This window comes from Cimex lectularius, unplaced genomic scaffold (assembly GCF_000648675.2).
Source record: "Cimex lectularius strain Harlan isolate CLEC.00 unplaced genomic scaffold, Clec_2.1 scaffold193, whole genome shotgun sequence".
Classification (NCBI taxonomy): Eukaryota; Metazoa; Arthropoda; class Insecta; order Hemiptera; family Cimicidae; genus Cimex; species Cimex lectularius.
Window position 1 is genome coordinate 108,795 of NW_019392759.1, and position 27,913 is coordinate 136,707.

At 36.2% G+C, this 27,913-nt stretch overlaps 1 protein-coding gene across 6 annotated transcripts in view; it reads right to left on the minus strand.

Annotated features, from left to right (window-relative positions):
• Positions 1-27,913, minus strand: part of LOC106669903 (TBC1 domain family member 9B) — a 32,838-nt gene extending 4,925 nt beyond the window's left edge. For 2 of the 6 annotated variants that reach the window (XR_002910371.1, XM_024227362.1), the window contains exons 1-23: positions 27,480-27,910; positions 23,602-23,768; positions 23,371-23,544; positions 16,633-16,708; positions 16,385-16,571; positions 16,250-16,326; positions 16,138-16,194; positions 15,860-16,064; positions 15,597-15,802; positions 15,498-15,538; positions 15,217-15,432; positions 12,025-12,228; positions 11,706-11,964; positions 11,575-11,647; positions 11,365-11,511; positions 11,111-11,296; positions 10,993-11,048; positions 10,792-10,921; positions 10,575-10,737; positions 10,380-10,493; positions 9,000-9,092; positions 3,721-4,040; positions 3,482-3,668 (exon numbers count right to left, since the gene is read on the minus strand). Coding sequence is in view for 4 of the 6 variants with exons in the window: in XM_024227362.1 (XP_024083130.1) it covers positions 3,486-3,668; positions 3,721-4,040; positions 9,000-9,092; positions 10,380-10,493; positions 10,575-10,737; positions 10,792-10,921; positions 10,993-11,048; positions 11,111-11,296; positions 11,365-11,511; positions 11,575-11,647; positions 11,706-11,964; positions 12,025-12,228; positions 15,217-15,432; positions 15,498-15,538; positions 15,597-15,802; positions 15,860-16,064; positions 16,138-16,194; positions 16,250-16,326; positions 16,385-16,571; positions 16,633-16,708; positions 23,371-23,544; positions 23,602-23,768; positions 27,480-27,523 (3,378 nt within the window). In the remaining 2 variants the exon portion in view is untranslated. Of the gene's footprint in view, positions 1-3,455; positions 3,669-3,720; positions 4,041-8,999; positions 9,093-10,379; positions 10,494-10,574; positions 10,738-10,791; positions 10,922-10,992; positions 11,049-11,110; positions 11,297-11,364; positions 11,512-11,574; positions 11,648-11,705; positions 11,965-12,024; positions 12,229-15,216; positions 15,433-15,497; positions 15,539-15,596; positions 15,803-15,859; positions 16,065-16,137; positions 16,195-16,249; positions 16,327-16,384; positions 16,572-16,632; positions 16,709-23,370; positions 23,545-23,601; positions 23,769-27,479 lie in introns of all 6 variants that reach the window. The other 4 variants (XR_002910370.1, XM_024227361.1, XM_024227363.1 and 1 more) reach the window with 4 other exon arrangements.

Genomic DNA, 27,913 nt, shown 5'->3' on the forward strand with positions numbered 1-27,913 from the left:
ACTTGGATATTCCCGACTGGGTGTTGAACCCTTTTGCGCGTGGACAAACACAGATGAATCCATACTAATACAGGAGCAGCTTATTGAAGTATCCACAAACGAGGAACTTAAACCAATGTTTGAACAAGGATACCACAAATTCTGGTTAAAAAAACAGATCCCAATTTTATATCCTGCATTATGGGTTATTGTACAGAATTTGTTGACTGCTTTCCCGTCTTTCTATTTGGTAGAATGTTGATTCAGTGCCGTTATGAACCTCATCACAAAAGAAAGAAACCGATTAGAAATTATACACTCATAACATCTCATCGAGTTTATCCAAGTCATTAATTTTTTTATATTTTATTTTAAACAAAAGTAATTAATATTATAATTTATAATTTCAAAAATACTTCTTCAACAAAACTTTTTTTTTAATTTGTAATTTTTATATTATGCATTTATGTGGCTTTTTCACTTGGGGGTCCGTCGGCAATTTTTGACTATAAAAAGGGGTCCATGGGTCAAAAAAGTTTCAAAAGACAATACAGTAAAAGCTGTCCAGACCTAACTACTGCGATCCGGCACCAAGCAGTAAAGTTAAAGCTGTGTGTTGGCAGTGTAGGTGGATGGGGTTGTCCAAAAAGGTCCTGTATGTGAAGAGCACAACTGAACAATGGCCCTACAAGAGTCTGAAATGAAAGGACAGAAACCTGCTAACCAGATTGAGGATCAGCCATACCCGTCTTACACATGACACCTGCTTTTGGAGCGAACTTGCACAAGTGTTCCATTTGTAGAGAAAGGTTCATCAATGTGTCAGATCTAATTGGAAGATAACTAATGTAACCTTGGCCCCTTACGAGGAGCGAGTAGGGATGAGCCATTATATAAAGAGGTCAAATGAGGGCCTCCTGAAAAATAGGAGTGTTCGCATACAGAAATTGTATATGCTGTGTATGTGTGTACGTATACAAGGTGGCCCCAAACGATCCAGATCTTATAGGAAATTGAACGCTGAGTAAAAAAGGTCCTATGAACCTGTGTCCGCAAACCCTTCAGTTCCGAGCTTCAGGCAAAAAACCGTGAAAAACCACATTTTTTGACCTTATTCGTGAAATTATTAGTAAACCGTTAGCCTCACCTAAAACAGCTCGAAACAACATCTGTAGAGGATTAATTTCTGCGTCGAATGAGATTAAAACCAGTCTAATCGGCCAAAAATTTCATTTTTGACGATTTTTTGAAGATAAGAGGTGAAGGGAATTCAAAGGGTGAACAAAATTCACCATTTCTGACATTTTTATCGAAAATTCACAACTTGAACACCCTATCAAAAAATTCTCCGTCACATTAGACCAACCACCGTCCGATTCATGAAACATTCGAATTTTGGCTAATTTACTGCTTTTCACCCTAATCGAATGTTACTGTTTTCTGATGGGTACCCCCTACAGAATGAAATAATGTACGAAAAATCTAACAGAGAATTTTTTGATAGAGTGTTCAAGTTGTGAATTTTCAATAAAAATGTCAGAAATGATGAATTTTGTGTACCCCTTCACTTCCAAACTTTGAAAAATTGCCAAAAATTAAATGTTCGGCCAATCAGACTGGTTTTAATCTCATTCAATGCAGAAATTAACAACAGACTATAAAGGAGAGGAAGAACACAGGAAAGCACCAGATACAATGATATGGTATACGGATGGCTCCAAAACAAACGAAGGAACCGGATCAGGCGTTTTCTGTACAAGCCCAAAATATGAGCAATAAAACTCATTAGGGAAGTATACTTCGGTCTTTCAAGCAGAATACATGCCATCAACGCTTGTGTCCTGGAAAATCTTAAANCCTGATACTTCTGAGAAGAAGGATTGAGTCTATTGACTAAACTGGGGAACTGGGAAGGTACAATAAGCCAGAAGGCTGCAGTGCCTGGGGAATACAAACCCCGCTTCCCGGCATCCCTTCCACCATACCATACCATACCAATCTCATTCAATGCAGAAATTAATCCTCTATAGATGTTGTTTCGAGCTGTTTTAGGTGAGGCTAACGGTTTACTAATAATTTCACGAATAAGGTCAAAAAATGTTGTTTTTCATGGTTTTTTGCCTGTAGCTCGAAACTGAAGGGTTTGCGGACACAGGTTCATAGGAACTTTTTTACTCAGCGTTCAATTTTCTATAAGATCTGGAAGTGTGGCTGAATCGCTTGGGTCCACCCTGTATAATTGAATTATTGTTATTGTCTGATCAATAAAACGGCCGAGCGCACCATCGAGTATCCCATCGGCTATAACAGTGAGTAGGGGCTGAAATGTTAGTAGCACCTGGTTAAAAAAAAAAGACACGGCGAAATGCATTTGACAGACCAACCTGGCAAGGATAGACAGACCAAAATTACAGGTTCATCACCTCACAGACAATACAGAACAATCTCACATTTTCTATAATTATAAATTAGCAGTAAAAAATTAAGCTAGGATCATAAAATGCCTTTTGAAATGAGAGACGCAGCCTTACATGCTTCCACGGAAGTATTTTGGGAAGTAAATGAGATGAGCAGTGGCAAAGGCTTAAGTGAAGCATTACACCGATGAAAAAAGTAGTCAAAACAAATAAATTGGAATGATTGGTGAAAAATTTGACTCACTTTATCGGAATATCACAGCTTTATTTCGTCAATATATAAATTATATACAACAGTTTGATCATCTATCAAGGTATCCATATTTAGTTGTATCGCAAATTCGTAGAATAGTGTCTGACATAATAAATAGTTTAATTCACACACAGACACAAACTTCACTTCAAAATATTTATTAGAAATACTTCAGAAGTACTTCACCACAAATATTTACTTAAAAAAAAAAAATTCTTAGGCATGAAATATGTGTTTTCCCCTTAAAAGATCATCATCGTCATATCCTGTTAACTTAAATATCAGTAAAAAAAAACCAAACAGGAAAAATCAAAATATATTTATTTAGTTACAAATAAATGAGCTTAAAATTCGACAAAATGTCTTAAAATATTTTGACTATAAAAATATACGGTATTAAATCAATCGTTATAATATATTATTAAAAGGAAATGATTGAGTAAATTTAATTATAGCACCATTAAAAAACAATTTATGAAATGTTACATATTTACAAACAATTTGTACACATTTGTCAAGGGGAACAATTCAAACGTGACACCACTAACAGTTTTGGCATTTTACTCATAACACAAGTTAACAAAGTATTTATAAATTGAGAGAAATGGAATGGCGTTGAAAAAAAGTTGTGTTAGTATAGAACATGCATTAGTCTAAATATTGCATATATAAACATATTTTTAGACTTCCTTAAGATTTTAAAACATAAATCACGGTAAACACAAAAAAAGGCTTATTTTTGTTTAGAACTACACAAAATATAAATAAAGTTAATTATGAGACAGTTCATAAATTAAAATACTCACAGTTATAAATCTATATCTCCACTTACACTACTATACAAGGTATAATGGTTTTGAAAATCTACTTTTCCGCAGTATCGCCAGCCCAGGGCATAAATCGATATTTTTCGAGAAAAAGTTCACAACTCCCTCATTTATGAGGATAGTTGCAATAAACTGTTCTACCGCGAGTGCCCATTCCGATTCCTTCCCGGGATTTCCATTTAAATCAGGAGGCTAAAATACATAAACATTATCAATTGACAAAAAAAAAAAAAATTAACATTACCGGTTCGTCTTCGTTCCATTTTTCAGAGCTGGATTGTAAACTGCTCGCCAACTCTTCTTTTCTCGTATAGAATTTCCTTCCGACCTCGCCCAAATCGATGAGCAACGAGACTAAATTTTTAAAATAATGCTCCGTGTAGAAAGTTGTGTTTGTATCAGATGAACTCGGCTGTTGGAGTAAATCGTCAAGAGAAAGGATCAACATGTTGAAATGGGACATGCCCATTTTTGGCAGAAGTTTTGGGTTGGTTTTGTTTGGAGGAGTAGTAGCGGCCAATCTCAAAGATGACACGCTAGAAACTTCCCATGATGCATCCTCCCCTAAAAATAAAAATTGAATACAATAAATTTATATTTCCATGGAGAAATGTCGTTTTAGTAGGGACAATTTCAGAATTATCATATTAGTCAACTTGACACCATTAGAAAACTTTTTAGAGAATACTCAAAGAATTTAACAAAAAATTCAAACAGACAAAACATCAAGGCCATCCCAGTAGAAAAAAGTAGTATGCGCACAATGACGTAAGAATGCAGAGACAAATACATCAGACAGAGAAGAGGAAAAATACATTCAAAGAACATTAGAGCATCAATTAAAGTCAATGACTGTGGGGGTCCAAATGGGGCTTCTTAGTCTCAGCATGATGTCTGTGCAGCACCTGAAAAACATGCTGAGAAATGCCCAAAGTCAGACCGGTTTGATGAAACCCCAAGCCCTATCACCACATCCCTATCGTGGTCCCCGAGTAATGCCTTTAGCTTTAGCTTTGGCAACTAACTTAAGGACAAAATATGAGTTCTGAGCATAAGCAGAGAAACCAGACTAAGGGAGACAACCCTGACAGACAACCCCAATCCAAAGTGTAATGCATTCTGTGCTGTGGGATGAATGGGCTTGTGGGTAACCGAGACTTGAACAGAGCCTCAGGGGAATCTGGCACCACTCCTGAGTATTAAGTCGCCTTGCGCCAGGGTTGGAGTCCTCCCAGCATGTATCCTGTGCATCCTATTACTCGTGGAAACTCAAATGAACACAAATACAAACCAAAGCATAAAAAATTTGCAAAGCAGATGAAGTGGGTATAAATCCCTTCCACAGCAGGACACCACCCAGCCAGGCAAGGACAAGTGACCAGTGCTCCCAGCACTTTCAGAACCAACCAGGCTTCAGCAAGCATGGCTGCGCCAACCCCTCAAACCCCTCTGACTTCAGCAAAATCTGAATTGCAATACTCCACAGTCACCAAGGTCAGACAACAAGTACATGAAATAGAGGAGACCAACACTGACAGTGCTCTCAGTGACACCAACATGGACAAGCAGCTGTATGCTAGATGTAAGAAGGTGAGAAAAACTAAAAATGACACCGTTGATAGCAACGATGGCGACAAAATCTCCACACTGCATGTGGAAACACGCTAGTTAGGCAGAGACATTATGCATTTCATGATAGACCCAGGGAGCAAATGCACAAAGTCAGCTGCTACATAAACGGAAAAGACGACATTAGAAGCAGTGCAACAATTGACTCAACTGTGGGTACAAGCCATGATCCATAGAAAGCTCAAAATGTACATGAAACTTCAGAGGCAGTGGTGGATGCCCTAGTGCCATCCAAGTCTGGAAGGAGAGAAGCACACTGTTGCAGAAGCGAGACCGAGACTGACAATGGAAATAAGGATGTGTATGAAATTGCCATGTCCAGGAAAAAAAGGCACACTCCCGTGAGGGTGGCCGAGACAAAGGCTAACTGCGGCAGAGTACATGGAGTGAGCCATGGTTGAGCAGGATATCCTTGTGGATTTACCCAATGGTATGGTAAAACCCCCTGACCTGCTAAAGAGAGTTCACGACTTATTCAACCTCAGGGTTAAAAAAATACGGTTGAATGGCATAAGGACCACGGCATGAGGAGGCTTGGCGATTAAATTGGGTGAGGACATAGCAAAAACAGTAATGCTATTGTGTTCTAGCAATTCGGACTGCAGCCGTGAATGATGGGAAAGAGGAATCTAAGAATTTTGATCCTTCGAATATCCAAAGATACCACATCAGAGAATTGAAGGAGGAGCTGATGGCTAACAATGAATTGCGGATAGGTCCTGGAGCAGGGAAGATTATACCCTTATACACCATGAGATATGAAGCCAGCAAGAGACATCCTCATTTGTGTCTTGGGTGGTCGAAGTTCCCCCAGAAGCCCGCAGAGAGATGGCCAAAAGGAGCAAGATTTACCTAGACTACCAGTCTTGTGTCACTAATGGCTATATAGATGTGCTTCAAATGCCAAGTGTACACATAGCCCTGTCCATAGATTATGCGACTCGATCTCCTGCCAAGTATGTGGCTGCAATCTTCTTTGAAGTAAAGAAAGCCTTTGACCGCATTTGGTGGCCCACGGTGCTCTACAGTCTGGTGAGCAGAGTGCGAAAAGATAAATGTGCTTTAATTTACAGTAACTTAACCGATCAGACTGCAACCCTAAGCAAGTACAGTGCGAACTGCAGTAGGACAGTACAGATGGGCTCTGTATTTGGCCTGTACTTGTGGGCCATGCTATTTAACAGGGCACTCAAGGAGATGAGAAAGGCAGGTGTCCAGGCCTTGGCGTATGTAGATTACTTCGCCATCATCACACAAAGGCAGAGATTGAAACAAGAGGCACTTTGGCATATATTTCGTGCATTCAAAAACAATATGCTGTGCTGTTTCATGTCGACCACACTTACATGGGGATATCTATCGTTGAGACTAAATGAATGTAGTTTTGTGGTGAAGTCTGGCAGCTGCTATACTAGGCAAATGGTGCGATAAGGTCAGGCTATCTATGACACCTGAGAAGACCATACTTATAGACCATACTTATGCTTCTCAAAGTCAAATTAAACCTGTGATCACTGCTTGCTTTACATCTAGGTGGCCAAATTATCAGAGCACCCCCTGTCGTGACGTACCTTGGAGTGAAGATGACTGCAGAACCATGCTTTGGGGTAAATGCACATAAAAAGATGCCAGCAAGGATAGCAGAGATCAAGGCCATCAGAAGCACAGCATGGGACCTCTCCTTCATGAGCCGGTTCGTGTTCTACTCCCCATTGTGCGAGTCCGTGCTGCTTTATGCTGTTCCCAACCTGGACACACTTCCTGCGTGCTGCCGACTGGAAGATGTTCTAACATGCCCAGCTCTGTAGACCTTCATGCAAGACACATTTGCACGAAATGGCTAATAGATATGAGCCTTGCAAATCTGCCACCATATAAAGCAAAGCAGCCCAGTGAGTGATTGAACAATGGCAACGGAGGTGGAACGCCTCAGTGAATCATATACACATGAGATTTTTACAAGCATTGAGCAGTGACAAAAGATGAAACTTATGGAGGTTGATAACTTAACGTCCTAACTCCATCGCACGGAGACTTCACCACAAAACTACATTCATTTAGTCTCAAAGATACCCTCGTGTAAGTGTGGTCAACATGAAACGGCACAGCATATTGTTTTTGAATGCACGAAATATATGCAAGCATGTGCACAATGGCTTCACGAGAGTGGAGTACCTGCGACTAATGAAAACACTGTGCGCATCGCAATCGCCACTCCAGCAGGCCACTGAGCCACTACAAACATGTGGAAAGCAATCATGCGGCAGAAAAGATGGCCAGCTTAATAATTTATTAGTAATTAAGTAGCGAAACACATGCCCTTCCCCTGATCCCCTACCCCTACCGGATCTTGGGAGCACCAAAAAATAGCACTGCAAAGACCAAGCAGGGAAGCGAGCTTAACCGCCAGACAGTACCTAGTTTCTGTAAGGCCCAAAATAGAGCTCAGGTGCAAGTGCTAAGATGTCCTAGCGGCCGCCCACAGTGTGAGCAGTCCTTGTGTAACCTTGGGCCATCATCCATGAGCCATCCACTCACTGGTCAATGAAGACTACACTTGACACTTATGCTGTTCAAAGGCTCTGTTCAGACATCCTTTAAGCCGGGAACACACTTACCCGATGCTATGCCATGCGACGCTACCCGATGCTACCCGACGCCTTGCCACGTTTTGGTGGGGTGTGCACATCTATCCGACGCAAGTACACGTCGTGTACAGTCGACAGCGTTTATCACAATAATCACTATCACAATCGCAACGAATGTTTTGTTCTTAATGCACTATTTTGAGCAAAACCTTATAATAAACTGTTAGTTAAATTTTATGAGCACAACCATCTAATAAATTGTTTGTTAAACTTAATTGTTTTAAATAAAGTTACGCCTAACCATCATAATTAAACAATGTTTATAAAACTTATGCATTTTTGATCTCGTTTAATTTTCTTTACATTAAAATAACATGTTGTAATTAACATAACGACAAAATTACATGTACTTAGTTTGAAATAAATTATAAAAAATATGAATGTCCTGTTCTGATGCTACCCAACATTACAAAATGGTGTAATTTTACGAGAAAAACTATGAAATAAATTGTTAATTAGATTTTATGAGCAAAACCATGTAATAAATTGTTCCAATTTTAGTATATGTACCGCCGAAGCGAGTACAATAAATTGTTAGTACAATTCATTATATCAAAAAATCGTATTCCGGTGTTTTGATTAATTTTCTACCAAACCATTGAAATTAATTTTTTAAATAAAAACTAATTAATTTTTAATCACAGTTAATTTGGTTTATATTAAAATAAGTATGTTGTAATTAATATAATGACAATAATACATGTAGTTTGAATAAAAATATGAGTATCCGGTTCTTTTGTCTTCGACTGTACTCAATGCGACCCGGCGAAAATCTGGACAGTGGGGATCGCAGAGCGTAGGGTAGGTTAGCATGGCATAGCATCGGGTAGATGTGCACGGGTGTAATGCAACTTTATGGAAAATCGGAATTTGGATTTGCGTCAGGTAACATCGGGTAAGTGTGTTCCTGGCTTAACTTGTGGGAACGAATGTTTACACCTACAAAACAACCAAACAAACCATTGTCTAATGCAGGCAGTATGGCCCGAGATCAAGGCAAAAATAGGGCTTTCCAAACTGTGGTTCGCGCTCCCCTTGGGGTGAAGTAGTTGGGGTAAGGTTGGTACGAGAGGGTTATTGATTTGTGTGGCACAGCTCAGACCTAGAGCAGCGTTAACAATTAGGCCTATTTGCTAAGATAACATCACCACATGGTCAGGTTACGTTCTGAAATGGGCATCTTTCAAACCACTGCTTTTTTTTTTAATTTGTTTGTTTATTAATTTATTGAGTGTCAGTGCCATACCAGTGTGATCACGATCGACTTGCAGCCCCGCAACAGGACGAGTGTCAGAGATGTCATTGCTTGAAGATGCCGTATGGCCAATTTGATCTTCAGCTGTTATAATTATTAATTAATTCATTGTATTTTTTGCATTATTGTCTGTAGGTTATATTAAATAACTCACTTTGTGTCCTTCAATATTCAAATACAGTAAAACCTGCATTATCCAGGAATCCAATTATCAGTACCCTGGGTATATGTATGCTATATATACAGGTATGTAGTTTACATAGCTATAAGTCTTTTCTGATTTAAAGCGTTTTGCCATGTTCCTATGAAACTTTCACCAGTCTATCTACATTGAACACATTCATTAAAAGCTTAAATTCACTTATTTCGAGGTCCGCTTGACCAATTAATAAATTACAATTATAAGGTTTTTATTTGAGATAAAAAAGTCAATGGCACGAGCGGGATTCGAACCCACGATCTTCGGCTAGATACGCCGCTGCTCTACCACTTGAGCTATCGTGNCATGACATTTGAAAAATGGCAAAAAGGAGGGAAAATTCAAAAGGTGGGGTTGAGATGGAAAGTTAGTGTCCGAGTGGATCGAGGTCATGATAGCTCAAGTGGTAGAGCAGCGGCGTATCTAGCTGAAGATCGTGGGTTCGAATCCCGCTCGTGCCATTGATTTTTTTATCTCAACTAAAAACCTTAATTAATTGTAATTCATTAAAAGGTTAAGTGCATCTTCCAGAAGGATGCACCTCTTCTGGAAAACCCCTACTTTCAAAGCTCGTAGGGTGTTGGGTTTTTTGGAATAAATCTATATCACAGGCCTTTAGTATCGCTTTGTCAACGTTACTGTGAAGACTGTTTTTCGATTTGATTTTTTGGAAATTTTTTACAATTGGTTGAAAAAAAATTTTTAAATCAAAATGTTTTCTGTTAGATACATATTAATAAAAGTAATATGTATATACCTGTGTCCTTTTAATTGACCTTATAATTAACGCATTTAAACAATAAATTTCATTATTCGGGGTTTTTGATTTTCCGTGGACCCCTGTGACAGAGGTTTTACTGTATTTTATTTAAACCAACAAACACTCAAAGGTAAAGGATTACGAGCAATAAATTTAAAAAATGCACTCAAATTTGAAAAATTGTAAATAAATTTTTTTTTAATATGAGCGTATTTCAACTACAAGGTTTTATGAAACCTCGGGGTGCCAGTGTTAAAAAAAAAAAAAAACATTTGTAAGTATGTCAGGTTTGAATGCAGGGCCGCTGTATTCGAACCCAGGACCTTTACCTTACAGTGATGAGCACCGTGTCTCTAAATAAGTTTAACTAATGTCAACAAAATGAGGCGATAGAATTAAACATTTTGTATACCTGAGTGGTTGCTCCCGGTTTCTAAAATCGGTGTTGAGTCAGCCGAACTTGACCCGATGCTGAACGATCCGTCCTCAAAAAATTCAGTAGCCTCGGCGGCAAATTCAGCTCCATCTTATTATTAAAAAGAAAAAATTACAGTCATTTTAAAATCTAATTTCACTCAGTAGTTGTTATTAAAGTACAACTGAGTACCTGGGAGGTAAACGTGTTTTGTTTCGACAATGGGTAAAATCGGAGGCAGGTGGAGTACAAAAAGAAGACGCAGGCGAACCGAAGAATCCGCCCTTGATGTCAATCCCAGAGAAGTGACCACCTCTTTTACATTCAGCAATCCGTCATTATCAGCGTCCATAAGCTGAAACAGTAACATGTAAACTGTTCATAAAAATATTTTAAAATTGATTCTCACCCTGAATAATCGTGCGCCCAAGTCTTCGGATTTAGAACACTTCCCCCAGGTAGAACAATTTTCAAATAATAGCTTAAACAAGTCAAAATCAATTTTGTATGCTTCATAAAATGGTTTCGATGGATCATATCTGAAAAAATGCAAATTTTGATCAACTTTCTTTTTCACTCTACAAAAGTTATTTAAAGTGAACAAACTTACTTTTCTTCAGGCTTTCTTCTAGACACAACCTCTTCCCTTATAAATGAAATCAAGTCCTAAAACATTAAAAATAATGCGTTTATGTAAATATATACACAAAAACTGATAAAATTCTTACTGATAATTGCGCCTCGCTATAGAAATCATTAGGCAGCAGGCTTCTTAAGACAGACGAGCTTAAATTATCCTCTAAGTCCTGAACTACTTGCGTTCTGTGCTTGTTTCTCAAGGCTTCTATTTCGTTGGCAGTAATGCATGAATATTTTGAATAAGCTTCGTGCAACAACGCCTGGACGGAAATACTCTGAAACCAACATCACAAATATAATCAGTGGTCTTCTTTAAAATAAATATATTTCTATGGGAATTTACCTTTTTGACATCACCCTCAGGTGTATTTTTTGGATCCTGTTCATTAAAAACCCCAGCAAGGTATTTGGAGAACAATTCCATAGCCTCGCCATCATCTTTGCACTTAAGAAGCGCTTCTTGATTAAGGTCGAGAATTGTTAAAGCCACCTAAGCACAAGCAAATTTTTAAATAAAAGGTAAAAATGAAATTAAAAAAACTATAAAACTTACTTGGAAAATTACTTTTGCCCCATCATAAAAAAAACAATCAACAATATTCACAGCACTCGTATGAGGCATAACGCTGTAATAAAATTTAAAAATTATTTTCTCAATTTAAAGCAGGTATTAATAATTACTACCTTAAAAATATTGTAAGGAACCAAGACAGTGATATCATTTTTATCATTCCAAACAGTTGTAAAGATGAGTGTAAATGTGATAAGTAGGCTGAGACGAGATCGTCTAAGACTTCTTGATCAACTAGAGCACCGACAACTTTGGTGTTGTAATAATCAGGTAGAAGCTGTTCGCATAAGCAGACAAGAAGCCAAAACGCTTCTTCTTCTGCGCAGTATATCAACATTACTGAGGTTACTATGTTCATAGCTTGGCAATATCCTAAAAGAGCGAAGAATTAATGAACGATTTTTTTTACTTTTTTTAAATTAAATAACTAACCTATTTGAGGGTTCCGAGCTGCATACGCAGTGAGGATTCGGCGAAGGGTATTTATACCAACATCACACTGAAACGCAGGGTGTTCAGGAAGTGAACGATGGAGGTCACGTTCAATTTCATCGTTTGCCGTGCATGCCTTGCCCAAACCTTTCGCTACGAGCTTTCTATACGCTGACCTATCATTGCACATTTCATTCCAAGCTCCTAAATAAATAAAAAGTTTAAGTGTTACAGCCCTTGGCAATGTTGGCACTGAATTGGTCTTCTAAGAAATTTGAAACCATCTACTAAAAACTTAATTTTGTTAATTCGTATACAACTTGTTGTTGTTGATGTGTGATTTTGACATGGTGATGACTTAAAATAGCTAAAATAAAGCATAGCAGGTAGCAATAAAATTGTTTTTTCTATCTGGACCATACTAAGATCCAAATTATATTGTGATTACGTTGATTTTGACATTCCCTTGTTTTTTAAGATTATGAAAAAGTTTCTTTATTTGCATTAATACTTTATTATTCATACTTCAATTAATTATACTTTTTATCAAGATCTTGGTTGAGATGAAAAATTAATGCCATGAGTAGGATTCGAACCCATGACCCTCGGCTCAATGCACCGCTGCTCTAACCACTTAGGCTGTTGTTACTTCGATCGACTCAGACACCAGCTCCTCAACATTTCAAATTTTCCCTCTTTTTGCCATATTTTCAAATATAATGTAATCAGGATTCGATTCAAGGTGAATTATTTAGTGGCCACGGGGAGCTGTTAGCAAAGTAAGTACTTTTTGAATTATTAGTTCATACGTGTATTTAGTAATCATAATTGTCTGCATTATTTTAATTAATTATACTTTTTATCTAAGGTCTTGGTTGAGATGAAAAAGCTAGTGTCATAACCAGGATTTGAACCCACAACCTTCAGCCGATAAAAAGTATGATTAATTGATTAATTATATTTAGTAGTCGTCATTAATATTGTCAATTATGACTATTAAATATATATGGCCATCTCTACAAAATGGTGATTGTTGTCTGGACACCTGGACACGTAGGTCTGGAGGGTAATGAAAAGGTGGACAAGGTGGCTAAGGCCGGGACGTCCCAACCTTTCCAATCCAGCCCTCTGATGCTAGGAATGCGATAAAAAACTAGATTAAAAGAAGGTGGCAGAATCAATGGGTCGGATCAATAGAGAGGCTCTAGCAAGAGCACTGTCGATGGGGTGGCCCTCGGATATGACTCATAGGAGAAGAGTCATCCTCACCCAGTTGACACATAGACACTTACTTTTGGACCAAAGCTAGCATATTTGCACAGCATGTAGAGAAAGGTTGCTCGATGTGTCCCACCTAGTTGAATGGTGCAATTCCTTACTTCCGTACAGACAGCGCGCAAGAATGCCACCAGATTTAAGAATTGTGCTTGAGCACGTCAGTGAATATTTGTGTCCCCCTGTTCCGATTCATGGGGGAGACGGGGTCGTTCTATTGAATATAATAATTGTGTAGGCGATAAAGAATATATTTATTAGCATGAATGTGTGATGTGAGGGGGTCGATGGCAGAATATCAAGTACCCATCGACCCTCAATTAGGTTAGTTGTAAAATATGTGTAAAGGTTGTGTCGAGAGCGAATGTATTTATTAGTGTGAATGTGTCATGTGAGAGGATCAATGGTGGAGAAGAGTTTACCATCAACCCTTAATTAGGTTAGGTGCAAAATATGTCTAAAGGTTGTGTTTAGAGTGAATGTATTTATTAGTGTGAATGTATCATGTGAGAGGGTCAATGGTGGAGTAGAGTTCACCATCAACCCTCAATTAGGTTAGCTGCAAAATATGTGTAAAGGTTTTGTTGAGAGTGAATGTATTTATTAGTGTGAATGTCATGTGAGAGGGTCAATGGTGGAGTAGAGTTTACCATCAACCCTCAATTAGGTTAGCTGCAAAATATGTGTAAAGTTCAATTCACTAATTTCGCGGTCCGCTTGACCAATTACTATATTACAATTAATTGAGGTATTTAGTTGAGATAAAAAAAGTCAATGGTAGAGCAGCGGCGTATCAAGCCGAAGATCGTGGGTTCGAATCCCGCTCGTGCCATTGACTTTTTTATCTCAACTAAAAACCTCAATTAACTGTAATATGTGTAAAGGTTGTGTTGAGAGTGAATGTATTTATTAGTGTGAATTGTGATGTGAGAGGGCCCATGGCGGAATATACAGTACCCCTTCAATCCTCAATCAGATAGTTGTAAAATATATGTAAAGGTTGTGTTGCTCATGAATGTATTTATTAGTGTGAATGTGTCATGTGAGGTCTATGGTGGAATATAGAGTACCCCATCAATCCGCAATACGATTAGTTGTAAAATATGTGTAAAGGTTGTGTTGCTCATGAATGTATTTATTAGTGTGAATGTGTCATGTGAGGTCTATGGTGGAATATAGAGTACCCCATCAATCCGCAATAAGATTAGTTGCAAAATATGTGTAAAGTTATGAACAACCTGCGCAACGAGGAGAGCACACCGGCCGGCAAACTGCCGAAGCGAGAGAGGGGATTGAGGAGCAACGAAGCGGGGACAGCAGAGCTAGCCCAGGCCTGGAGACAACTCATGTGATAACCTGTACATCTTCCTGCTTTTTTTGAAAAGTGCTGGCTGCGGACTTAGAAGATGGACACCGCCCTGTCTCCACACTCACTGTCACTGGCGGCAGGACATCTCTCAAGTGGGAACGGCTCGACCGACCAATTGGACTCACATTAGCATTGTTTATTTCATTTTCTTTACACTCTTTGGGAAAGGGTTTGTTATTTAATTGTTAATTTTAAATAAATTTATTGTAAAAGTGTACATTTTGGTTTGATTGTTGTCCTCGTTGTGCGGGTTGTTCGTAATAAGGTTGTGTTGCACATGAATGTATTTATTAGTGTGAATGTGTGATGTGAGAGGGTCGATGACAGAATATCAAATACTCCATTACCCTAACTGTAATAATATGTAAATAGGAATGAATGTATTTAAGAATGAACATAAGTACAAATGGGTTTGGAACTGTCTTAGGTGCAGACTTGACCTGGCTGTTGATAGCACACAAAAAATTAAAAAAAAAAAAAAACATATATATATTATTATTATTATTATTACTAGTATGCAAATGTTAAAAAAGATGTGCTTAAAATACCTGAAAAATTCATCCAAAGTTCCCTTCGCATGGCATCAGGGATTCCACGTAGGAGCAACTTCATTATGTCAGTCGTTTTGTACATGGATATACCTCGACCGAATTGTTCAAAGTGCATCTCCCATTGCTTTATTTTGACTTCTTCCTGGGCCTTGACCTCTTTTGGCATATCCTTTTTGAAAAGGATCCTCATTGGCTTGGTGCACTCCCATTTTTCTGAAATCCGAATAAAGTCAATATTTTAGAAAAAAGCAATAATAACTTTAAATTTGCAATCTTACCTTTGGAAGTATCATCAACTGCAGATTCAGAATCACTGGGGCTAAAATGTTTTACATATCAATATATAATAAAATGTTAAATTTCTCATTAAAACTTACTCTTTCAGTTTAGAACGAAGTTCTTCTATTTTCTCAATTAAGAAGTCTCTATCGCTGATTTGTGAAAAGAGAAAAGAAGGCCTCGACAGTGTCTTCGTCGTTATCAAAATGGAATCAGTAACATTTGACAATGAACTCCTTTTGTCACATTTTTCTATATGGTAAATGTCTCTGAGAGGGATGACAACTTGCACTAGGTCTTTCACCTGTGAAAAATCCTATCAATTGCGGAACAATTTGAGGAAGATCAAGATGGCAATTACCCTGCTGTCAAAGCAAATGTAATTTTGTGAAACATAAATGAATCCCCAGACATGCTTTTTATTGTAAGGGGTCCACAGAGTACCATCAGTTCTACCATCTACCTTCTCAGCAAGAGGTAAACGGAATTGTAATCTATACGACGCAGAGAGAGCTCTCGCATCCAAATCCCTTTTCAAGAATGTCTGCTTTTTGCTCACATTTTTGCTGGAAAAGAAAACTTATTAATATCTTTAAAGTCGATAAGAAAAGTTGAGTAAACTTTTTTTTTAAAGCAAACCTCAGTTTATTCAGAAGTTCTTTGTCTTCAGTGAACTCCATTTTATCATCCATTAATCTGAGATGAATAATTAAAATTAGATCAAATATAAACAAAATTAACTAAAACTCACTGTTTCATTGCCAGATTAACAAGCTGCTGCATTAGTTTGTATGTGTCATTTATGTTGACAAACATGGAAAAATAGAACTGCAACATAAGAAGAAATTTATTACAAAACAATTTTTTTTATGTTTTATTATATTACTTTCTTATGTCTCGTGTAGACACAAATTGACGCAAGGGAAAAGAGACGAGCCGTCTTCTCCAACTTTGTCACCTCGCTCCATGGCACAACGAACTGTTTCTCCACACCGAACATATAAGCATAAAAGCATATATGTTGCATCGTCAGGTAGAGCCAACCATGGAGAGGGACCTTTTTGTACCAATAACTAATAGAAAAAAAATCGTTAAGTTTTACAAATATTGCGAAAGTTGTCAAATGACACAGACCTGCATGAATAGTAGCTGACAAATCGGTCGTTTGAAGGCAATTTAAAAATTTGCCTGCACTTTTTTGTGCGCTCATCTGGAAAATACAAATAAAAAGTTACACGGCGATTTAATTTCAAATCAAGAAACAGGTCAACAAAGTAAATTATATAGGTGAATAGTAATGTTAATAACATAAAAGTAGTTGGCCTATTTACAACCAAAATTGGTCTATTGTGCAATCTCCATTATTATTTATTTATTCATTTTATTCAGTTCAAACAGGTGAAATGGCCAAAAATTGAAAGTCAAGAGTACAAAAAACATACATAAAAATTTAGAATTTAAATCAAATTCATTCAAAAGAATAGATTACCACTGGATAATAACTGTTATAGATAAAAATACAACTCATGGCCGAGGAAAAAAACAATTTAAATAAATAAATAAAAATAAACAAACTCAGTGAATCACTGTTTTAAAGCTCGTAAAATCTTTTTGAAAACTGATGAGGAGTCAGAGAAAGGAGCCACAACATCTCTATATCGATTAATGTGCTGAATTCTCCGAGAAAGACAGAATTCTGACCCATAATTCTTCCTATGTTGGGGAACATGAGCGGATCGGTGCTGAGAGTCCCTAATAACAATTCAGGACAAGATCTCCAGGGACCATCCTATTATTAAGTATCTTCCATAGGAACAAGCCAGAGACAAAATTCTTCTATCTTCCAAATTATCTAAAGATCAGATCCTAAAGTATTGTCAAGGACACCCATGTGTATTTTTCATGCCTCGGCTTTTCCTCACACAGGAGTAGAAATCTCAACCTGCACAGGCCTTCACACCAACAAAGGAAATTTTCCCGTTTCTTTCTCTTCTTTATCCTGGCAATATCCACTGTCACCGGTTCCTCGCCGGACTGTTGGCAATTCACCCAGTCACCAGGTACCTGGGGCTCAATGGAGATTTTTTTCCATGGCTGCTTCATCTCCAAAAGTCAAATAATCGGGTGCCACACTGTTTTTATATTTTTTCCTTCTTTTTGGAAAACAGTGAAACTCATGGGGGGAGATAACAAGATAAAAAAATAAAAAACAAGTAAAATATCAATGTCCTCTGTATTGTGAATAAAATGTAAAAAAAAAAAATAAATAAAAAAACTTCAAAATTAAAACAAAAACAAAACTGTTCAGAAACCAATTTTATAATATAAATTAAAAGCTCGAACCTTGTGTACATTCTTTTCCTTCTCGTTCCAGAGCGGTTCTCCCCTCGCACACGTGAACCCTCTACGACGATGAGAAAAAATCCCAAAATAATTAAATAAAACACTATCACGTTCCTTTTTTACTTTTTGTTGTACTTTTTTTTGATGCTCATTTCCTTTACTCGTCCACACCGATCCGTCTCAACTCGAGCCTCCTTGTTCACCCGGTCGGGCCCTACTCCTCGCCAGTGTCCCCACTGAGCCCTGGCTGGGCCTCCTTTGGCTTCCAAATACCACCTGCGCGTCTTCGGACTCTTCCAGGCCTCACTCAACCTTGCCAAGGGCACCCTCGTCTCTGCCCGAGTCTGGTCACCCCAGTGCAAAAAAAAGTTTTTTCCTCACATTTTCGCTTGTAATACCACACAGACTTGTTTCTGTTATTACATACGCCTTTAGAGTTTGCAGTGTCCAGTCAGCAGTCCTTCTAGGTTTAATATTAATATGTACCATTAGTTTTTTATGATCTTTTTATGAACTTTTTTGCTTGTCTTTGTTCTGCAATTCAATCACATTGAACTGGGCCTATGTTTTGGCAATTTGGTATGTCACAAAACTGTTCAGGACTGGTAAGTATTCTGATGGAACTTTCCTTGGCCAGTTTATCGGCTTCTTCGTTGCCCCTCTGCCCTGTGTGCCATCGTAATAAAGGTTTTTTCCAAAGTCTGATAGGGCCTTAATGCAATCTTAAACAGTATTAGAAATTACTACCGATGACAGTGTTCATTAGCCACATCTAGGGCTGAAATACAGGTGGCATACTGCTCAATGCTTATCTGACTACAAAGCATTAATGGGATTAGAAGGGGTTAGAGAATTCTAGGGGATTCAGTGAGAATTGAACCCATCACCATGCGGTCTTTGACAAAATGAGTGGCTAATACCGTAACCAACTTCCATCATGGAAACTTCCCTTAACTAACATCTCAAAAAGCAGACACTGCTGGAACGGACAAATTTTGATTCCCTGTCATGTTCCCATTAGTTTCTTCATATTAAAATCTGCTATAAAGCAGACACTCCCAATAACAGAAATAGACAGCTTTTTCCAACATATTCTGGCTAGAACTATCCCAAAAGCGAACAGCAGCCACCAGAAAATTAATGTTTTCTGAGAAATGCCATTTCTCCTATGTGTTTTATTTCCCTTCTAATACTTTCCCAATATTCTTACATTCTAATTATGCCACTTTGTCAACATGTTTAAGTACTTCTTCAGTGCGTTTAACTGAGTGCAAAAATAATTCATGCAACTGTTATGCAAAACTTGTCTCACGTCGTGGATACCTTGCCGGGACTGAGGAAATTTTGGCAGGATGTTTCAGGGTGAGCCAACTGGCAGTCTGTTTTTTAGTGTGCATCAAAGTGTAACGCGTCGTTTATTTTTCTTCGAGCAAACGCACTAGTCTCGAGTATGAGATTGAACCTGAATGTATCTCAGCTACTGATTTTGTGGAATGTTAAAGATAAAACTCACCGAAACAAGATAAAGGGATAGGAGTGAAAGAGGCGGTCACAAGGCCCTTTGCACCTCGACCTGAAAAGATCTATTGTGCACCCCTGTATTTTATAACTCACTGGCCAGCTTCAGGTTTTTCCCCCCTTTTTTTACAATGGATACCAGGAACTGGAGGAGTTCCCTCCTGAGCACTGCAGCTGTACAGCTTATTGTACTTTATCCCTGGGGGCTCCATTTTTGGGGGCTCGCAACACAAGTGTGAATTTGAGCCCCCGGTGTACCGGTGTTCTTCCATCGAAGAAACTCATTTTTGAAGGGGTTGGGACCAAATTCAGGGTCGCTGAGATCTGATCCTGCTCCTTCCATTGATGAGTGCCGTGTCAATTTCTTTCAACTACGGCCACCAGTACCCTTAGGCGTCAGAAAAAGTCCAGAGGCGACGGTGGGGATCGAACCCATGACCGCGGGATCTACTAGCCGAGAGTCTGACACCTTAACCACTCGGCTACTGCAGCCCCACTTCAGGTTGTTAATCAGATTCCCTAGCTTTGTCCGCGGCTTCTTTGTGTAGGATCTTGCTTACAGTTTTTCTTGTCCTTAGACCTTCACAGAAACATAAAATATGTTTGCCAGTCTCCTCCTCTTCCTGGCAGTATCTGCACAGTGTTTCTTCTGTCTGCACTCCTATCCAGTCCATGTGCTTTCTTAACTGGCAATGTCCTATCAGTAGTCCAACCAGAATTCTGGTTCGTTTGCAGTTGCCTTTTCTAATTCTTTTGTAAGTTTTGTGAATGGTCCTTCTATGAATTTCTTTTCGCATGCCTCATACCTGTGGTATTGTTCCACCAGGTTTTGGACTCATTAAGGATCCATTTTAAGATGTATTCTCTTTACTGGCAGGATGCTAAGCCATAGTACGGTTCAGGACCCAAAGAGTACATGTTGGCCCCCTCTTTGGCCAACATCACCATAACAAGAGAGAGAGAATGTGTGAAAGGAAATAAGCATCAAAAAAGTACAACACAATCACCATGATAGCAAATTCTGAGGCAGTTGGTGGAGTTATAAACAGAATGTTTGTCTCGTGCAAACTGATGGCTCACCTTGTTTCGCCTCTATGTTGTGAAATGTTTCACCTTGTGAAAATGGTTAATCCGAGACGGCTTTTCACAAATAATTCTTTTTTTTAGTTGGGCGAGTGATTTTTTCATGCAATGGAAATTCAGCTTTTGGTACTTAAATAAAATGATAAAATGAGTGAAAGTGGAAAATTAAGTGTGAGTGACTTTGCTGCGAAGTTTTCTATTGAAGGGACCTTTGCATGTTGAATTTCTAAAGAATAAAAAGGAAATTTTGTATAAATTTTACAAACACAGCAATGACCAATCCCACAGATCCTAAAACGTCTGGTTTTCGTCATAGATCAGGATTATTTGATTATTTTGCAGTGCTCAGATTTGTAAAATACTACTTTCCAGTCTGCTTATACAAAAAAAAAAGCCGTAAACTTTTAGGGCAAACAAGTTACATCTCCAGACCGGTTCACCAAATTTAGAACACAGCATAAGATTTCTTTTAAGACAATTAATAGAGTGCAGGATCGAGGTTATATGAAACTGGGAAAACTTAAACAATATTGCACCAATTTTGAAGGGGAAAAAAACATTTTCAAAAGCAATTAGACGGCTTTAGTTAGTTTTTAGAGAACTTCTGGATAAAACTATACAGTTGAAAAATGAGCATTGCCAAAGAGAAAATGTTCCAAAGGAATATTTAACTTTGCTCTTGTGCAAAAGTATGTTTGGTGACTTTGAAAAACCCTCTGGTCATAGAAAAGACTAAAAAGTTTTTTTGTAAAGGTGTCGATATCTTATTCCCATTGAGACCCATATTGTAACACTAAACATTTTTTCAGTCTTATCCCAAATGGATAACCCAAGAGTGTTCGTTATAGGGAAGTTTCATTGAATATTCTAAAATAATAATAATAATAATAATAATAAAGTAATATGGTTTCTACTCCAGGCAGAGAAAAGGTTAACCCAGCAAGAAAAAATCTAGAATCAATATAAACAACATGGAGGCTAATAAAATTCCTGATGGACGTGGTACAAAAGACTTTTTAGCCACAAATAGTAGTAAATCTTAAAAATTTTCAATTAAATGTTAACTTTTTATAATAGTTTACTTTGTTCAGCCATAATGAAAACTTGGCAATTAAATGTCATTCTTTTATCTAGACCATCCATCTTTTTATAACAATTGACATTTTTATAGCACAGAAACGATTCTGGCAAACAATACTGATAAACTGGAGACAATCAAATGAAAGTTACAGATTTTGGAAATGAAAAATTTCTGTCACGAGAAGGATTTGAACCCAAACTTCAATTCCCTTATTATTCTAATATATGTTAACCCCAGGCGTCATAGTTTTAATAAAGATTTTCCAAGATTTGCAGGAATTGTATGAACTCCACAGATGTAAACTTGAAGTTTAATAATACAACTTTTAATTTTTTTCTGTTCTTTTTCTTGTACATTAAATTTATTACAACCAAAAATTTTCAGATAGCTACTAGAGCAATAGAAATAATCGAAAATTAAAAGTTGAAATATTGAGAATTTTTAACTTACATCAAATAGTCTGGACAACCCGAGATGAATTCTGTATATTTGTAATATTCAATTCTTAAGACAAATATAATTTAAATAGAAGGTTAGTTTAAAATAAATTTACCCTACACAAACCGTTTTTTGGTACTCACTAAGTATGATGAGATAAGACCCCTGCTCTGAATAGCATACGCAGAAAAAACCGGTAGTCATCTTAACCGAAAGTGATTTCAACTCATTCTGAAGAAATCAGACCCAATCTGTCTATTTAGCAGTCATGCAAATAATAAGAATATTCAAGACATGATAAGATGATCTGTTTTGAACCAATCATGTCAAACACAAAACTTATCAAATGATTAGCAAATTTTTTTTTAAAGTTTATTTTATAAAGGAAGTTCGCTTTATTTGGCAAAGATAAGCCCCTGTGAAATTTATGCAATTATGAAAAATTTTCAATTTAACATATCAGTTTAAATGATTCTTTAGGAAGAAATTACAGCAATGAAGTTTACAAACATGTGATATTCATGATCGACTTCATTTACTGATATTAAATATTATATTAAACAATTAATGAAATTGAGTTTATTATATTTTTTTAATACCTAAAGTACTCATCATTTCCAGTCAAATCCGTTTATAGTTTCTTCTCTACAGTCACCAATTGGCAGAATAAAGAACTAATACATTTGAATCTTTTGTGCTTTTTAAATATTAATATGACCTTTGTAGATTACGTCTCTCTAAGGGAATGGTAGTCAATTGGACTATCTATGAGATACAAAACTATCTTAGTTCAATAACAATATCAATAAAAGTTATTCTGTTTGAACGTTTCCGATTTACAGTTAAATTTGTGTTTAGCTTAGAAAAAGATCAACTCCAAACCAACAATAATTTACTTCAAAAAAATTTCTAAAAAATTTGAATAAAAAGAATTGTCAGTATAAACTATTATATTACAAAACTTTAATTCTACCAGTATCTTTAAGAGATAATTAGTAGTCAACTTCCTGTTTAATTGGCTACGTTCTCAGTTTTACATATAAAAGTTGAGCAAAACTACACAACTGTTTTGAGCTACATAAAATACTTATTAGTTTTATTTTCATTCTTTAATGTTTCTTCTATATAATTTATTTTTAAAGATTTGTGCAGATTTATGTGTAATAGCTTGTTATTACAGTATAAAAAGCATTTGTTCAAAAGTTAATATTTAAATATATAAGTGTACTGTATTAAAAATCTAAATATTTTTCCAAAAACGTGTAACTTCAACTTTTCTTCAAAGATGTCTTACCAGGATATTTTTTTACATTTTTGCTGAGAAAGATAAATAATGATGAAACCTTTTTAATTACCAATTGCCGTATTATACTTGTACTTACACTTACAAACAAAAATTCTAAACATACCGTCACAATTCATCTGCGGGATGTTTGAAGCGGACGATACCATTGACTCAATTTTAGTGCAGACGTACTGAGTCACATCTTCCTCCTTATCAAACTGGTTAAGACAATCTAGGTTCTGCTGAAGCCAAGTCCAATGGTCTTCAATCTCTTTGTGTGATATCGAACAGGCAATGACTATAAAATCAACGGATGTCAATTGATATGGGGAAGGAAAAAAAAGTTCATTCTTACCATAATAAACTTCAGAATTTGGAGTTTGGTGCAGTATTCTGTAAGGTGCCGGCTTGGTGTCAAATATGTTATCCAGCGTCCCGACTAATATGGAGGTTAACGTCGACTTATCACCATGGCCTTTTCTCTTTTGCATAGAAAAATAAAGGCTGTTTTGTTCTGTGTCCCTAGAATAAAAAAAAATTTAATACTAATACAAAATTTACAAAAAAAAAAAAATTTAATAGGTAAATATCAGCTTATTCTATTATTGTGATATTTTTCTGTTGTTTGCAGGGTGATAAACATAATATTTGTTTATTACAGATCATCCTAGTCTGCTTATCCTCATTACGATGTTATAATATAAAGCTGTTTTATATTTCTTTTTTTATTGACATTGAATGTATTTATTAGTGTAAATGTGCACTATAAGAGGCTGAGTCTCAACTAGATTTGTACACACACAACAGAAGAAAAATAAATTATATTTTTGAAAAGGCTATTTCCTGTATCTACAAGAACTTGGACCATAAGAGCACAATAAGTAAAATCTTGATTATACATAAGCTGAAAAGTCAAACAAATGGCCAGTTTCAAGTAAATTGAAAAGAACACTGCAGGATTGTACAAAAAATTTGTCAATTAATGCACCTTCCAGTGGGAACTAACAAGCGTATAATTTAGACCTGAACACACAAGTAACTATAGACTTTTTGCCATATTTGTACGAATTTGTCAAAGCGTAACAGTAAAAATCATGAAATGTTGATTATACATGAGCTGCCAATAATAGTCAAACAAAATTACCAGTTTTCATTTTAAATGAGTATGTCATGCAAAAATTGATATTGGCTCAATCAATGTATAAAAATTATGATTGCTGCTAATCAAAGCTGAAATTTAACGAATAAATGATGCAAAATATAATAAATGGATAATAATATATTCATTTGTTCTAGTGATCTGGTAAAGGAGATGGTCACACCCTTCCTGCCAGATACCCAGATGTAATTAAATTTTGTTAATGACCAGTTTAAACAAAATTTAGATGAATATATCAAAATTTTGACAATTAATGCAGCTTCCAGAGGGAACTAAAGGCATATTATTTAAATTGTGTAATGATAGTTTCACGTAAATCCAATTTCCTCTATCTAATAGAATTTGTATGCTCATAAAAGTAAACGATTTGAATTTCTGATTAGAAAAAAGATGAAAAATCAGACAAATGACCAGTTTAAAATAAATTTATATGAATATTTTAAAAATTTGTCAATTAGTGCAGATGAATATTTTAAAAATTTGTCAATTAATGCAGATGAATATTTTAAAAAGTTGTCAATTAATGCAGCTTCCAGAGGGAACTAAAGGTGTATTATTTAAACTGCGTAATGATAGTTTCACCTAAATCCGATTTCCTCTATCTACAAGAATTTGTATGATCATAAAAGTAAACGGTTTGAAATTCTGATTAGAAAAAAGATGAAAAATCAGACAAATGACCAGTTTAAAATAAATTTATATGAATATTTTAAAAATTTGTAAATTAATGCAGATGAATATTTTAAAAATTTGTCAATTAATGCAGATGAATATTTTAAAAATTTGTCAATTAATGCAACTGAATATTTTAAAAACATGTCAATTAATGCAGATGAATATTTTAAAAATTTGTCAATTAATGCAGATGAATATTTTAAAAATTTGTCAATTAATACAGCTTCCAGAGGGAACTAAAGGCGTAATATTTAAACTGCTGAATGATAGTTTCATCTGAACCCAATTTCCTCCACCTATAAGAACTAAAAACGAGGGTATCAGTGATCACAATGGTTTAGGAATTGGCACGGTGTACATCACTCAAGTTAAAGGTCCTGGGTTTGAATACAGTGAACGGTTTGAAAATTTGATTGAAGTCGAAAAATCAAACAAATGATCAATTTCAAGTAAAGTTAGATTAATATTGCAAGAATATATCCAAAAGTTATCAATTAATGTACCTTCCAGTGGGAACTAAAAAGCAAATAAAGCAAAAACAAAAATAAAGGTTTTTATTCGCCGCAATCGGTAGCAGTCGGCAGTAAAGAAAAAAGAATAACTATTTAATGTTAAATTAAAAAAAAAAAAGTAAATTTAGACTATTTTGCTTATCTGTAAGAATTTGTTAAATCGTTAAAGCAAAAAGCATGGTATTTTGATTATGACCTGAATAGTCAAAAAATTACCAGTTTTCATTTTGAACAGTATATCATGCAAAAGTTTGTATTTACTGAATCAAGGTATAAAAATTATGATTTATATTATATTTAGTAGTCTATTGACCAAATTACTTCTTTCAATTAATTAATCTTTTTATGCAGTTTTATGTTATTCCAAGTGGTAGAGCAGCAGTGTATTTAGCCAAAGGTCATGGGTTCGAATCCCACTCTTGGCACTAACTTTTTCATTTCAATCAAAACCTTACATAAAAATATTATGATCTCTTAAATTCACTAGTTTCGTGGTCCGCTTGAATGGCAAAAAGGAGGGAAAATTCAAAAGGTGTGGTTGAGATGGGAGGTTGGTGTATGAGTGGATCGAGGACACATTAGCTCAAGTGGTAGAGCAGCGGCGTATCAAGCCGAAGATCGTGGGTTCGAATCCCGCTCATGCCATTTTATCTCAACTGAAAACCTTAATTAACTGTAAAATTATGATTTCTGTTGATCAATGCTGAAATTCAATGAAAAAATCATGCATAATATAAGAAATGGGCAATAATATATTTATATGTTTCCAGTGATGTGGCAAAGAAGATAGTCACACTTTTCCTGCCAGATACAAAGATGTAACTAAATATCGTTAAAGACCAGTTTAAACTAAATTTTGATGAATATATAAAAAATGTGTCAATTAATGCAGCTTCCAGTGAGAATTAAAAATAGTATAATTTAAACCTCAACCCCGCAAGTAAATTTAGACAATTTGCCTTATTTGTACGAATTTGTCGCAGCATAAAAGCAAAAAGCACATTTTGATTATACATGAGCTGAGTAATCAAACAAAATTACCAGTTTTCATTTTAAATGAGTATGCCAAATTTAGATTAATATTGCAGGAATATACCAAAAAGGTGTTAATTAATGTACCTTCCAGTGGGGTAAGCATATATTTCAGACTTGAACACACAAGTAAATTTAGACTTTCTGCCTTGTTTGTACAAATTTGTCAAAGTTTAAAAGCAAAAAGCATGAAATTTTGATTGTACATGAGATGAATAATCAAACAAAATTGCCAGTTTTTGTTTTAAATAAATGTCTTGCAAATATTGTTTGGCTGCCCTCCAGGGGCCATCAACGCCAAGTAAAATAGATGGCTAAATACAAGGTAAAAAAACACAAGTAAATTTAGACTATTTCCCTAATTTGTAAGAATTTTTTGAATCGTTAGAGCAAAAAGCATGAAATTTTCACTGTACATGAGCTGAATATCAAACAAATTGCCAGTTGCCATTTTCAATAAGTATGACAATTAGTAAATTGATAATTGCCCGATCAATGAAAACAAAATTATAATTTTTGCTAATCAAAGTTGACATTCAATTAATAAATCATGCAAAATTTATTATTATATGGGCAAGGATATAATAATTCGTTCCTAGTGATCTGGCAATGAAGGTAGTCACACCCTGCCTGCCAGATGCCCATATGAAACTAGTCATTGCTGATAACAACGAATGACAAGTGCGTTTCAGCGATCTGACGACTTATTCCATACTGACAGTGCATTCAGACTAAATGTTCAACATCAGTTAACCCAAAGAACAATGGCATACAATAAAAAATTGTTAAGACGTGTGTTGTATAGGTTTTTGTGCCTGTTTATAGTTTGTTGTAGATTTTTCTATTGTCCCTTACCACATGGCAGTAGCGATGAGCACTTCCTCCGGTTTCACCCACATTTTAACTTTTTTCCCTTGTTGCTAACGTGTTATAATAAATTCATCGTGTGAGTTATTCGCGCCACGTCGATATACGGACGACTGGGAATGTGCTTTCCTGCGAACCGTAAAACATCGAGGGGTAACATCAAAAGATGCTGGGGTATCGAATTTTCAATCCGTCCGTCTTTTGATCGCCAGCTACGTCAAACGTAAACAGCCCATTTCCAGTTTACAATCAACACGGATGACCTCGAAATCAAGAGATAACGTTGTTGTTAGGTGGACAGCTGATTTTGCTCCAACGTTCAACTGAGACGCCCTCTCAAACAGGACTCCACTGTCAGAGTATTGCCCGATTTAACTGATTTAATTCTTTATTAATCTAACTATAATAGTTTGATTGAACAT